This window comes from Polyodon spathula, chromosome 1, assembly GCF_017654505.1.
Source record: "Polyodon spathula isolate WHYD16114869_AA chromosome 1, ASM1765450v1, whole genome shotgun sequence".
NCBI classification, from domain to species: Eukaryota; Metazoa; Chordata; class Actinopteri; order Acipenseriformes; family Polyodontidae; genus Polyodon; species Polyodon spathula.
This window is the reverse complement of record NC_054534.1, coordinates 19,134,545-19,150,106: the sequence shown is the minus strand read 5'-3', so window position 1 is coordinate 19,150,106 and position 15,562 is coordinate 19,134,545. Positions and strand designations below refer to the sequence as shown.

At 37.2% G+C, this 15,562-nt stretch overlaps 1 protein-coding gene across 2 annotated transcripts in view; it reads left to right on the top strand.

Annotated features, from left to right (window-relative positions):
- Positions 1–15,562, top strand: part of LOC121315149 (colorectal mutant cancer protein-like) — a 146,689-nt gene continuing 131,127 nt past the window's right edge. For both annotated transcript variants that reach the window (XM_041249131.1, XM_041249121.1), the window contains exons 1-2: positions 1–257; positions 7,258–7,505. In XM_041249131.1, the coding sequence (XP_041105065.1) occupies positions 130–257; positions 7,258–7,505 (376 nt within the window). In that variant the 5' untranslated portion in view covers positions 1–129. The remainder of the gene's footprint in view (positions 258–7,257; positions 7,506–15,562) is intronic.

Below are 15,562 nucleotides of genomic sequence, written 5' to 3'. Positions count from 1 at the left end.
TGCATGGTGCGCGGTGCCTGAGCCCCAAAGACGGATAGCGATTGAATGTTTCTGCTGTGCTTTCGTTGAGATCGGACACTTAACAAGATCGTGAGGGCGGAAAAGAGAAGCTCGCCACTGGGGGACATTATGGCGGCGGCTGCGGTGGAGGTGAGTGTGAGCAGCGGCAGCAGTGACACATCCAGCAACGGCGAGGAGGAGAGGATGAGGCGGCTCTTCCATACTTGTGACGGGGACGGAGACGGATACATCAGCAGGTAACATTTGGAGGGCGAAGCAGGGCCAGGGAAGGAAAGGGAAGGGAAGGGAATAGAAGTGAAATGGAGTGGAGTGGAGTGAATGGATTTCCTAACAAACTTTTCTGCGACTTTTTCTTGGAAGTAAGTTTAAAGTTTAGAAAACACAGTTTTCAGTCTGTAGTCGTCACCGTTTCCAGTTCATTTTTATTAGCTCAAACATGTTTCTTGCATGTAATTTACTCTTGCACGCTTGAGTATATTGCTCTAAAGACACCGAGAGGGGAGACTAGCCCCCACATTTTTGCTGACAATGTTGCAAAGGTAGTTTCAAGTATAAATGATACAACTAGTACAAGCCTGATGGATACTAATGTCAGTTTTCATGTACCACAAATTTGAGCAGGTTAAAAAATAAATTCAATAAAATTATCTATCTTATTTATCTAACTTATCTTACCCTTAGAAGTTTTCAGTTTGAGCATTCAAGTTTTGAATAAAATATTGAGTTTAAAAAAATGTTTATGCATCATTTTGTAATTTCACAACATTGGACACCATAGGAAGGGTCTGAAAATATTTGTGTGTGTGTGTGTGTGTGTGTGTGTGTGTGTGTGTGTGTGTGTCTATATTATATAAATATTACACACACACACACACACACACACACACACACACACACACACACAATGCAGAGAAAAGGTTTGTGAACCCCTTAGGATTTTCACATATTTCAAACCTAAAATGTTATTAGAGCTTAATCTATGTCCTAATAATAGATAAAGATAACCTGATTAAACAAATGACACAAAAACATGATACTTTTTCAACATTTATTTATCCACACATGATTGATCATTCAATATCAGGTGTGAAAAAGTATGTGAACTTTTAGATTCAGTAAATAGTGGCACTCCTTGAACAGCAATGACTTCAACTAAGCGTTTCCTGTAACTGTTGGTCAGTCACTTGCATCGGTTTTGAGGAATTTTGGCTCATTCCTCCTTACAGAACTGCTTCAACTCGGTGACATTTGAGGGCTTCCTTGCATGGAAGCTCGCTTCAGGTCTTGTCACAACATTTCAATGGGGTTTAGATCCGGACTTTGACTAAGCCATTCTAAAATGCAGAATTATTTCTTCTGCAGCCATTCTTTTGTAGATCTGCTTGTATGTTTAGGATCATTGTCTTGATGCATGACCAACTTTTGGTTCAGCTTCAGCTCACGGATGGATGGCCTAAAATTCTTCTCTAGAATCTTCTGATACAATGCAGAGTTCATGGTTGTGTCAATGATGGGAAGCCGCCCAGGTCCTGAGGCAGCAAAGCAGCCCCTAACCATCACAATCCAACCACCATGCTTGACAGTTGGGATGAGGTTCTTCTGTTTGAACGCAGTGTTTGGTTTTTGCCAAACATAACATTTCTCATTGAGGCCAAAAAGTTCTAACTTTGACTTGTCTGTCCAGAGAACATTGTTCCAGAAGTCTTGTGGATCATCTATGTGTTCATTGGCAAACTTCAGATGGGCAGCAATGTTCTTTTTAGAGAGCAATGGTTTCCTACTGGCTATCCTTCTATGAACACCATTCCTGTTCAGTCTTTTTCTGATAGTTCAGACATGAACGCCTACATTTGCCAAGGCAGGAGTGGCCTGCAGATCCTTGGATGTTCCTCTGGGGTTCTTTGTGACTTCCTTGATGATTTTCCAGTTTTGTTCTTGGAGAGATTCTGGTAGGACGATCGCTCCTGGGTAGAGTGACTGTGGTCTTGAACTTTCTCCATTTGTAGACTATCTGTCTGACAATGCATTGGTGGAGCCATAAATCCTTAGAAATGGTTTTGTAACCCTTTCTAGACTGATGAGCATCAATAACTGTTTTTCTGATGTTCTCAGAGATTTCTTTTCATTGTGGCATGATGTGTTTCCACACACCTGTATGGTGAAGACCAAACTCACAAAGTTTCTGATCTTTATATAGGGTGGAGCCTCCCAATCTCACCACTGAAGATCTACCTAATTATTTAAACACCTGATTCTAATTATCCCCTTAATGGAGCTGATAAAACCAGGGGCTAACTTACTTTTTCACATACCCTGAATCTTAATTACTCACTGTTTGTCTAATTCATACATGTTACACATTCATACACATTTTGTTTCAAAAGACATGGCATTGGTTAATATAAACCCTATTGGATATTTAAGAAAAGACTGGTTTTGATTCAAGAAGGCTATCATGGTAAAACTATGGAATTTCCATAATTATCATTGGGGTTCACAAACTTTTTCTCTGCACTCTGTGTGTGTGTGTGTGTGTGTATATATATATATATATATATATATATATATATATATATATATATATATATATATATATATATATATATATAATGTATGTATGTTTCTATGAAAAAAAAAATCCACTGGCAAATAATAGCCCAAACGTTTATATGCAATAAACCATTTCAGAGCGACATTATGGGATTAATGACAGTCACAGGTTAAAGGTCAGATGGATATCTGTTTTGTGTTGCAAAAACTTTTTTTTTTGGTGTGTAGGAAGAACAGGCATTGTAGTTATTTATTCTGAGAGGAAACAAATGACAGTTGCACACCCCTTGTAGCCAGTCTAAAACCTCAATGCAGAAATTCATATTTTTTCTGAAGCAGCCCCCTGTGGTTGTGGTTCAAAAAATGAGTTCGTAAGCATGGTAAATAATGAGAGAAACAGAAATGGAGAATTATGCATACACCACATAATAGGAAATCAAAACTTATTAAATATGGACGAAATGGCACACATTATCAATTTAACGTTATGTTGCAATTACAATATGTGAGCTTTAAAAATAATAAAAAAGCACAGCAATGCTATATTAACATGTTTTTTTTTTAAGGGATGCAAGAAAAACTTGGAAAACATGGAATTGGTTATGTATGTGCAAGCTAAATATTTACACATTGCTTGGCTTGTTCTTAAGAGAAGAAAAAAACTAGCTGAATTAACTTCATATTTTATATGAACTGAAGTCAGTCTCTATATCCTGAATGCTGTACAGAGAGGGTACACTTTGATACTGTCTTCATGTTGTATTCTGCTATCTCTGTCAATTTCCATTAACAAGTGTTGTCCAGCAATAATGAACCGTTTCACTGCCATGTTGTTAACCTCAGGCCATATCAAGGAGACAGACCTTACACTTTCACGTTTCCATTCTTTCTCCTGCGTACATACCCCATTCTGAGATAACATTCCTCTTATGTTATGACCCTGGACATCTTGTGTTTTTGTTCACAAAACCCCACTTTTTTCTGTCCCTAATTATTGTAGCTGTAACATCAAAAGACATGGCCTGTATGCCTTTCAAATCAACTAGTCAAAGTCTACTGAAGTAATTCGGGACTGTTTCTACACTGGGGTGCTAATTAACAGACTTAAGATTAATGAGTCTGTTTTAACTTTAAGCCATTCTTCTGGTGATGAATGCTGTGCTTGGAATCTGTGCTTTGTGTTTAAGCACAACATTAAGTAAAGTAATATGTGCTTCCCATCTTGTTGAACTGTCTGTGTGGTCTACAGTACAGACTTTTGTATTATTGAATATCACCCTTGCCAGACCCTGGAAGCTATTGGAAGCTCTTTGCTCTGTTTACCTTGAAACATGCAAACGCAACATCCTTAATTTGCTCTCTTTCAGTTAAGCAGGCTTTTTAGTATTGCTAGATATCCTTCCTCTGTTTCAAATTTAAACAGTTTCTTCATGAAAAGGTTAATGTTAAATAAAGCATTACAAAAATGATATTGTGTTGTATTTTCATATAGTTAGTTTTAAAATCTGGCCTTTTCCACTCATAGAAGTGAGGAATTTATAGTAATTTTCAACTGTAAGAAGTTGTGGCTGCTCACAGTTTTTAAACTAATCCACTTGATGTTTTGTTAAAGCAAGTTTGAGTGCAGCAGCGAGCGGTGTTTTTAGTTTTCTTGTTTGGGTTCTTGGCAGAGCAAGTGATGAGGTAGGCCTAATCATGCCTTTGCTTATTGGGTGATTTAGTGTTACAGGGCATTTAAATTATGTATACTTTTACTGTGAGCATAAACTACTTGTTTCTTACAGCATATAAAACCGATTTAGCAAAAGAGAAACTATACTATACAACCCTGCTTATCGCTGGTGATGGGGATACTGTGGAAGTGTTTGTACTGTACATACATAATGCATGTGTGCAGTACTTTTATACAGTCAATTCTCCTTTAAAACTAACTTGAACTAAACATTTCCTGATGGTACACATTTTCTACATGGTCCCAGCCAAATTTTGCAGTCGCTTGAACATTTATTTACAATATTGATCAGGAATAAAAATCAAGTTAACTACTTTCTCGTATATCTTTCCTTGTTGCTTCTGTGGTACTAGTAGGACCCTAATGCTCAATACAGACATCTTAATCATTGCATGTCACTGTACTATGTGATTTGTGGTTCTTTATTTTTATGAATTGTTGCATAAAGTGTTTTGCTAACAAGCAATTCCCAGGCAGGCTACAATTAGCTGTCCTGGCATTTGTACAATCCATTCTCTAGCTACCGCATGCAGTATATATTCACAATCGATTACTGAGACGCCAGGAACCGACAGCGTACAAGAACCTTGATAACATGCTAACTCGAGCCATGCAGCAAAATTGCTATGCGTATTCTTTACCTTACCTGGAGCGCTGGTACAATCATTTAATTTCCTTGTCTGATCCAGCTCCTTAGTCCATTGCCTGGGATCAGACACCCTTGTCTGGAAACACAGCATTGTCACAACATTAGTGATATACAGATGAGCTCAAAGAACACCGCAGATTACTTGGCATTCAGGAATATAAAGAAAACGTACCTCTTTCTGGGGGATTAAAATGCCACATCTTTTAAAATTGTAATTGTCCGTGTCAATCTGATATACCTTATTTTCATATTTTCATTTATCTCACCCTTGGGCTCTATACTGTTCTTGTGATGAGGAAGTATATTTCTAGACCATGTAAGTAACGTTTTGATGTTTTTAGTGAATGTTTGATCAGTAGTAGGCAGACTCCTGACATCTTTTAAAACTGCCTAATTGCAATGTATACATTTGCAATGGATGCAGGGGAAAAATAACTAGTAATTAATGGACCTTTAACTTGATAAGTAACCCCCGCATTTATTCAGGGCTTTATGTTTTGATTTTTAACTAATGGCCCCTTGGGCCACTGAGCTAGTGTTTTTACTGGCCTGGATGCAATTTTATCTGGCCCAATATATTTATATATTTTTGATGATGTTTTTTTTATTTTCAGTATGTTTCTAACTGTGTGTGGTAACTTCTTATAAGAAAATGCAAGATACTTGGAGTTGGAAAGGAGTTCTTTTTTAACTCTGGACTGTAGTTCAATTTAAAACATCTACCCTTGACTTTCTGTGAATGGATGCAGTAACGGCAACATTTACACTGACCATTGAAAGTATAACCTGATATCCTTGTTTTGAATTATTTACAGGTTATTGAATAAACAAAGTAACTTGACTTTGATTCATCTGATGTCAGTACTCGATGGCTAGTTGTAATTAGTAATGTTATTAAACTATTGTAATGTTGGAATGTATTTTCTATTTGCCAGGTTATAATATTTGCACTAAGATTATGTTATAAATATTATTTGTTAGAATCAAACAGACGTGGAATATTTAGGTTGCTATATGATAGGTTATTCTGAATATACTACAGCAAATAATTATTATTTGGTGGTTTGCGCAATATTATGCTACTGTTGCTTTAATTGGAAGAGATACACGCTGTGACGTTGCTGCTCATTGAGTTTGGTGTATTTTAATTCAGCAAACAAAAGAAAAAACTTATGCCTAAGGAAATAGGGTACAGAGTGAAGAAATCTCGTCTTGGACATTGTTTGTACACTTTGTGAAACCGGCTAAACTTTACCAGCTTACACTGTTACGCTGTCTGCTTGTACTAAACGCATTTGCCTTTTACTCATGTTAGAGTAAGAGACCAGAGTTCGGGTAATCGAATACACAAAAAGGTTGCACCCTGTGTATTCAAATAGGAAACTATTCGAAATTCCCATCCATAATTCTAATAATAATAATAAATAATATTAAAACAATATTCATAATATAAAATAATAACAATCCTTTAGAGCCTCTCCCAAGTCAGTGCCAGTCTTGCTGAGTGATACCAGCGAGTCCTGGAAAGATTCCGAATGGCATTTTTGATCTGAACACATCGGATCCCAAGTCAAAAAGTTAGACTTACTGTGAGAATGGATATAATTTAAACGAAATGTTGAATTCAAAACAAATAAAGCTGCTGTTTTATCTGCAAGTCTGGGAAACTGACGCCAAACAAGGCAAAACGTTACTTTTTTTCTGTCATAATGAAGCCTCCACTGTAAATGTTCGTCATTATTTTTTTTCATAATTACATTCTTGATGATTTATTGATTTCAGCGCTTTCCTTTTGGCTTATTGGTTTCTTAGTTGTAGAAAACCCGATTTGTAAACGATCTGCCGCGGGAACGAGTACCAACACAGCAGTTCGGTATGCAGTCTCAGATTCTGACTGTACAACAATTATGACGTGCGGCGGGAAAGTTAGGATTAGTTCGTAGTTATGTTTTTAACAAATGGTTTGTAAATTAATTTTCAGCTTTTTGACACACTGGCCCGTTTTCCTGGATTCATGAAACGGAAGATATATAATTTTATACTAGTTAAATGTAACCGGCCCAATCGGGCCTGTGGTGCTTCATAAGTACCGGCCAAACTGCTCTCTCTTCGGCCCGGGCCACCGGGCCATGCTTAATGTCGAACCCTTTGATATTTCAGGTCACCTTCTCATTTTCAAGTCTGTGAAACTTAAATAACGAGACGTTCTACAGGATTTGTATTAATGAACAGCACACCTCATTGATGTGGCATCTTTATCCTGATTGCATTGATGTAGTGAAATTGTATGTTTGCCCCTTACCAGGAACGATCTGCTTATGGTCTGTCGCCAGCTGAACATGGAGGGGTCTGTGGCTGAGATTATGCATCAGCTGGGAGCCGATGAACAGGGCAAAATTTCCTTCAAGGATTTCACAAGGTGTCGCATGCAGCTCGTCGGTGAAATCAGGAAGGAGGAAGGGGAGCTTTCAGTCAAATCTGATGACTCCTGTAAAAAGAAAAAGTTAAGGGATCGCATTGCCTCCTGGCCAGACAGCAGTGAAAACAGTTTAGGTGAGTGAAAAATAGATGAATACGGATGTGGAAATTCCTTTGACATGAATTGGTCTTATTCTTACTATGTTTGTCTTTTTTTAGTTAAGGTGTTTTTACAAGGAGTTTAGGAATATATGTTATGTAGGACTGATCAGATGTGTCTTCATATTAGTATGTACCAGCGCCATCTAGTGCACAGCAGTGTATTGCCAGCAAACTAAAGGAAACTTGTTTGCAAAGTGGCAAATCACAAGAGGGGCTGGCTCATTTCTATAAAGACACCTTGGTTTTCTAGACTATATGTATGTGGCAGGCAACAAGAACTGTATGTATGTGTGTGTGTGTGTGTAATATATATATATATATATATATATATATATATATATATATATATATATATATATATATATATATATATATATATATATATAATAAAAAAATTAACATATATAGTAACACAATTGTTTACAGGTAAATTTTAAAACATTTAAATACTGTTACATATTACTTTTCAACAGCAATCGATTTATTATCAGATGAGCAAAAGCAACTGAGCAACATAGATAAACTTAGAAAAAAAAATCATTTTATAGACGCGCACAGCACAAGAAAAAGTCTAATTTATTTTTCTTTTTCGACAAAAGGGTATTCCTTAACCTTGAGTCTAAGGCTGTTCACAATCAACACAGACAATGCTCTTCTCCATGCAGCCTTTCTGCACAGGGCACAGCTGTCTGAAGTTTTATTTTTATTGCACTTGCTAACCTGGCACTGGTGTCTCTTGCAGCTTTCAACGGGGTTATCAGCTTCAGCTGTGGGTACACGCTTGGCAGTCTCCCTCTGTTCCTAATGCTACTTGCAAAGTTCCTGTGCTAACTGTAAAATGTATTCTTCTCTAAATTCTTTTCTGTGCATTCTTTGTAAAGTACCCAGGAGTTGATGGCTGCTAGGTCCAATACATTGTAAAACATCCGAACAAACCACCGTCGGGAGCCAGCTTTCACAGAATACTTCTGTGCCATCTGAGAGTAGAGACCAATCTGATTACAGATAAACACATTGCGGACTGGTAAACGCGCAGCCCCATATATGTTACACGACTGGAGAATTACATTTTAAAACCAAAAACCATCAAAATGACCGTCGGCGGGGAGGGGGGCTACTAGTGTTAACCTCCTGATTTTCTATTGAGTCTCAAGGTCTCTGAGATCTGTCATTGATCTCTGGGTAACTGAGCTTATTATCGCTGACCATAATTAAATACCAGTCCCCATATTTTACTCAAGGCCGGAGGGTTCCAGTTCACTAAAAAGTCTATTCCTGCTAGCGCTATCATTAGCTTTTTCAAGGTTTTATATAAACATAAAAAAAAAAAAAAAAGAGAGCGATAGGTGGAATCACTCAAGCTCATAATCATAACAATCATTTTCTTTTAATGAAGACTTGAAAGAACCAATGATAGCAGGGACCTTGATTTAGCTGTCCATTCAGAGAAGAGAGATGTAGTTACAGGGAGTGGCGTTATGGAAGTTTGCTGACGGCTTCGCTTCCCAAGCGCGGTTGAGAGGAGGTGTCTGGTTGAGAGCAGTTACATTTAAGTGTGTGTGTGTATATATATATATATATATATATATATATATATATATATATATATATATATATATATATATATATATATATATATACACACACACACACACACACACACACACACACACACACACTTGTATATGTATGTAATGTTTTGATAAGACTGTGTGAAGGTGCTTTCACTTGAGTTCTCATCATTTTCTAGCTGGCTGCCATACAGCAGATGCATGTAACTTGGGCTTGATCAGCTAGTCTTTATAGAAATAATAATCTGCCTCTTTGGATCAAGTTTTCTGGCAGCACAGAGCAGTTCTGTAGATGGTGCTGCTGTTTACTAAATATAAAGACACTTCTTGAACCCATAGTCAAAGCACCTGAACACTATGTTTGAGCAATTGGAAAGACATCCATTTAGAATGAATGTAAAAATCATGTACAGTAAAAAAATAAAAACATGGCCTTTGAACCTACAGTACTAACTCTCCCAATTTTTAGCTAAGAACGTAGTAATTACAAATGTAATTCTGCAAAAAAATGAACTTTTGAAAATTAATTTTATAAAAAGGGACAGTTTCAAGGTACATTTATGATATAAATAGCAACATAAAAAGTAGAAAATATTAAAGTATTTCCGCAAATAAGATAATACATGTTGTGTTTTTATTTATTTTTTTATGTACATACAAGGTTTTAATGATTTAAAAAAAAAAAAAAAAATCGGGATGTTTTGAACAGAAGCCCTTCAGCTGTGTAGAAAGAAACTGTAATGCTGCAGGACCGGAATCCTGCATTGTTTATCCAGAATCACTCATCTGTCCTTGGACTGTGATTTAACTCTTTACAGTTATAATAACAATAGTTTACCAGTCCTGATGACAACAGTCTCCTGGAAAGGAACTGCTAACAAATGTAATGAGGAATGGCTTGCAGGTGATGTGATAGTATTTTCTAGTCATAATGGCTTAATATTCTTAATGTACTGCTTCCTTCTTGGATATAGTTCATGGAGATCTTTGGCACAAGGATAAAGTACTGTAGACGACCTTCATGGATTGTGTAATACCTTTTGACTTTCATGGCAAAGTTGCGAATTACCAGACAAGCTCTGTTTGCAGAATTCTCATAATAGAAGTATTGATAATTAGATATGGATAAACATTTGTTCATTTACCAAGTTTCTCTTGTGTTTGAAGTAAATCTTTGAAATGGAAACCTAGGCCCATCATCTGTTTTCAGCTTTCTCAAAGTAGTGCTACTAGAATTGTTGCTCCAATATAGATAAAAATGTGTACAATGTTAGGTTCAGGACTTGGTTCCTATTTTTATTAAGGAAATTATTTCAATGGAGGTAGGTCATCTTTTGCAGGGCACAGTGCAGGTTCTGCAATACTTGACCAGTTTCTTTTGTAATTTATACGAAGTGCATCCTTGTTCTCTGGACCTGCAGTGTAGCCATGTTACAGAACAGTAACTTGCTTACAGTATTTTGCACATCAGAAAACATTTGCAAAGGTGGTAGCTCAGTGTGATCAGGATGGCTTTGCAGGGGTGACGTCATACCAGAAATAGACCCCAAACACTGATGAATGGCGGTGAATCTGTGACGCTGCGGCGTCCAGAGTTTTATAATAATACCAAACAAAAAGATCTAAACAAAGCACACAAAACAGGACAAAGCACTTGAGGCCAAAATAAAAAGGTAAACAAAACGGACAACACTAAACAAGACAGTGGTCGAACAGACAAACAAGTACCGTGCTGGCACTTCCAGCACGCTGTAGCAATTGTTATCTCAAAACCCCAAAAAACTCCTCTCTCTCACCCGTTCTCCACTCACAAACACACAACCCTGAGTGAGTGAAAACTTGCAGCTTTTATGCAGCTGTACCAAGACTCGATTGCTAATCAATCATTCAATTGGAGTCTCGGTACAACTGCACGTGAATTAATAAAAGTGCAATTCCCCGTGCTCACATATTGTTTTACTTACACGTGAAGTGCTGTGCAATCCTCGTGCCTAAATACAAATTTACATTTTAAACACTTGTGCTCGCAACCCATATTTATATCCTGTGTATTTTATACAAAAACACCAACATTAAACACACTACATACAACATAAAACACTTATAAACATAAAGGGACGGGAATCTCCGCCACACTCATAAAAAAAAAAAAAAAAAAAAAAAGTAAAACATTTTGGCCCCAAGGAAAATCCAGTGCTGCTCTCTTACTGGAGCTTTGCCCTTTTTTGGACCTGAGGGAAAGGGAACAAAACCACATAACCTATGTGCTGTTGATAAAGTGGCCTGCATTGGCACAGTGTTGCATATTTATTACATTTCTTAAACATTTGAATGTTGTTTTTAACCCTGTTGGTACCAATAGCAGGCATGTGTATGCCTCCTTGTTTTGAAGTGCAGTTGTCCCAGTTCAATAATTAAAAAGCAGCAAATTTGAAGCGCCACAGAATTTTAAAGAGCAGGTAGCTTTTAATGTAACTATTTATTTGTTCAACCTGACCCTTGGTTTTTTTGCTAGCATTGAGAGTGGTTATGGATTCTTAATGCTGCAGTTTTTCACTGTTACTTTATCTGGCTTCGAACTTGCTTTGAACATGCTCTGTCTGGAGAATTCGTAAGGGATAAACAAGGAGAAGTGTTGAATCGGTAAAACAAATTCACAGTTTTGAGTGGCTAATATTGAACAGGCTTCCTCATTCTGTTCAAATCATTTGATAATGTGACCATTCAACTCTGCTGGCCCAACCTACACAGCATTTAGAGAGAGTGAGCTAGGCAATTTTGTTACATGATTTGAATAGAATGAAAAAATATGTTCATTTCTAGGGAGGTAGAATTTTCCAGACAAGCTCAAAGACAAGCACAGGCAGTTCTAGAGAAAAGCGATGATTACTTAATATTGCATCAGACAAAACCCAGACCGCTAACAACATTGTAAGCATCATTAAAAGGCTGTGGTGAATACAATTTGAAGCTGCTTGCTGTTAAGATAAAACAGGTATTTATAAATATATCCTTGGCTTGTGATTTGTTGACCTCTTTCATGGCAAGCTTATTTTTTAAATGTTGTCAAGCGTCAACACATACCTGTTGGTTAACATAGAGAGATTTCTATATAGCATCCATCTGGAATGAATAAAGGGGCTAAGTCATTTAAAAAGCACAAAACTTCAGGAGGTTATTTTTGAGTTCTGCACAAGCTCTTCAGATGGAAGCTTCAATCCTCACTACTGTTAACATGGCACCTTTTTTTTTTTTTTTTTTTTTTTAACACTAGTGGCTGATTTCAACACATTATTCGATGGTAAACACGGTCCCTTTCAGTATTTGTTTTTGAACAAAGATCTTCTGATTTATGGGTATGTTTACTCGTACTAAGTGCCAGACAAGCTCCCATTTTAAGACGCAACTTTTGTTTTTCTTTCTTTTTTCTTTTTCTTGTGAAGAGTGATGGTTGATGTCCTGTTGATGTTTAAAATGTCCTGAAATAAGTGAAAGCTTAATGCTCGACTTGGTTGTTTTGAAAATGCTGATACTGCTGCCTGGCCAGTGTGTATATACACTAGGTTTTGTTTTTGTTGGCTTGAACATCTTAGTGCTCATTGTTCTTTTGACCCTTTCTGTCCATTACTGTTGCGCACAACTTTACAATTGAAACAAATAATTAGGTGCGTGATTGCTAGATACCTGTTTTCATTCCTGTGCTAAACAACAAACATGCATATGTCTAGATTATTGCCAGCATTGGAAGTAAGTTCCTGGGGTTGAGAGGCAGAAATAATGGTTTATCACATTAATATGCCTTAGGCAAAATGTACTGAATTTACAAGATTGATTTCATATGCACTGAACCAAAAAGCAAGCAAACAATGTTTAGCAGTGCATATTGATCCTATAATTATCCACAACTGCACAGGTGGCATTCTGTTTTTTTAACAGAAAAATCAACCAGTGTGCCCAGTACTGTTTTGTTTACCTTCATCAGTGGTCTCTCAATAGGGGGGAGGGGTTGGGAATCTAAATTCCCCAATTAATGTCATTCTTTTGTGATTTAAGACTGTTGCACACCCATTCATCTTTAATGACCGTAAGTGAACCAGAGCAGATAACAGTAGACCCTGAAAATGAAACCATGAGTGGGCTACCAAGAAAGTTAGAGGGGAACACAATTCAGATGTGTGTACCTATCCTAGTTTATGTATTTATGGGCCTTTGAAAAACAAATTGTGTGTGTGTATATATATATATATATATATATATATATATATATATAAAATGTAAAAATATATAAATATATACAGTACCAGTCAAAGATTTGTGAACCCCGATGATAATTATTGAAATTTCATAGTTTTACCATGATAGCGTTCTTGAATCAAAACCAGTCTTTTCTTAAATATCCAATAGGGTTCATATTAATCAGTTCCATGTCTTTTGAAACAAAATGATGTATGAATTAAACAAGCAATGAGTAAATGTGAAAAAGTAAGTGAACCCTGGTTTATCAGCTCAATGAAGAGGATAATTAGAATCAGGTGTTTTTAAATAATTAGGTAGCTCTTCAGGGGTGAGTTTGGGAGGCCCCACCATATATAAAGATCAGAAACTTTGACTGTGGTCTTCACCATACAGGTGTGCGGAAACACGCTATGCCATGATCAAAAGAAATCTCTGAGGGCCTCAGAAAAACAGTTATGGATGCTCATCAGTCTAGAAAGGTTTATAAAACCATTTCAAAGGATTTGGGGCTCCACTGTCAGACAGATAATCTACAAATGGAGAAAGTTCAGGACCACAGTCACTCTACCCAGGAGCGGTCGTCCTACCAAAATCTCTCCAAGAACAGACTGGAAAATCATCAAGGAAGTCACAAAGAGTAACATCCAAAGATCTGCAGGCCACTTTCATCTTGGTTAGTGTGAGTGTTCATGACTCAGCTATCAGAAAAAGACTGAACAAGAATGGTGTTCATGAAAGGATAGCCAGGAGGTAACCTCTGCTGTCTAACAAAAACATTGCTGCCTGTCTGAAGTTCGCCAAAGAGCACATAGATGATCCACAAGACTTCTGGAACAATGTTCTCTGGACAGACGAGTCAAAGGTAGAACTTGCTGGCCTCAATGAGAAAAGTTATATTTGGTGAAACCAAACACTGCGTTCGAACAGAAGAACCTCATCCCAGCCGTCAAGCATGTTGGTAGGAGTGTGATGGTTTTGAGCTGCTTTACTGCCTCAGGACCTGGACGGCTTCCCCTCATTGACACAACCATGAATTCTGCATTGTATCAGAAGATTCTAAAGGAGAATGTCAGGCCATCTGTCCATGAGCTGAAACTGAACCGAAAGTGGGTCATACAGCAAGACAATGATCCTAAACATATAAGCAGATCTACAAAAAAATGGCTGCAGAAGAAGAAATTCCGCGTTTTAGAATGGCCTAGTCAAAGTCCAGACCTGAACCCCATCGAAATGTTGTGGCAGGACCTGAAGCAAGCTGTCCATGCAAGGAAGCCCTCAAATGTCACAGAGTTGAAGCAGTTCTATAAGGAGGAATGGGCCAAAAAAACTCAAAAACGATGTGAGAGACTGACCAATAGTTACTAGAAACGTTTAGTTGAAGTCATTGCTGCTCAAGGTTCACTTACTTTTTCACACATAGATATTGAATGTTGAATCATTTGTGGATATGTTTTTGTGTCATTTGTTTAATCAGCTTATCTTTATCTATTATTAGGACTTGGATTAAGATCTAATAACATTTTAGGTTTGAAATATGTGAAAATCCTAAGGGGTTCACAAACTTTTTCTCGGTACTGTATATATTTTAAGATTAGATTTTTTCGTACAGTACAAAGATTCCATCACGCTCAAACTTGTCTATGGCTGTTTACAGCAGTACAAGTGATCATCTGTAAAGCTTCTAGCAGTGTACAGCACTTAAATCCACTGCTTTTAGAAATGCTGCATGTCTGTTTCTCCCTTACTGGAACAAAGTCACCACATCGGGAGCAGCATTGTACATTCAACCGACAGGGACTGAATCCTTAAAGTCTGGATTCTACTGGTCGTGCCACACAATGTAAACCTTGATTTCAAAAGCATCTGTACAAGAAAGTGCTGACCAAAATATAAAATTGTCAGCTTGCCTAGAGAATACTGTCAATATAATCTTGTTTGGATTTACATTGATTTTGGTGAGCATCCACCCAGTGAAGTGATAAAATGGATGCTTCCAGGTTTAAATTGCGTGTCCATTTTCATAGCTTAAAATTTACCTGTAACCCTCAAACCCATGCTGTTTCTTGAAGTTGGCATATGCAGGAAATATGGAACCCTCTGTAGCGAATAACTGAGAGTATTCACGCAAAAAACACTTGCCTTGCTTCTTAGTATCTTTTAGTTTTCTTGCTTTCACAGCCTTTATAATAGGAAATCAATCATGGTTGTTGTCTGGTATACTAG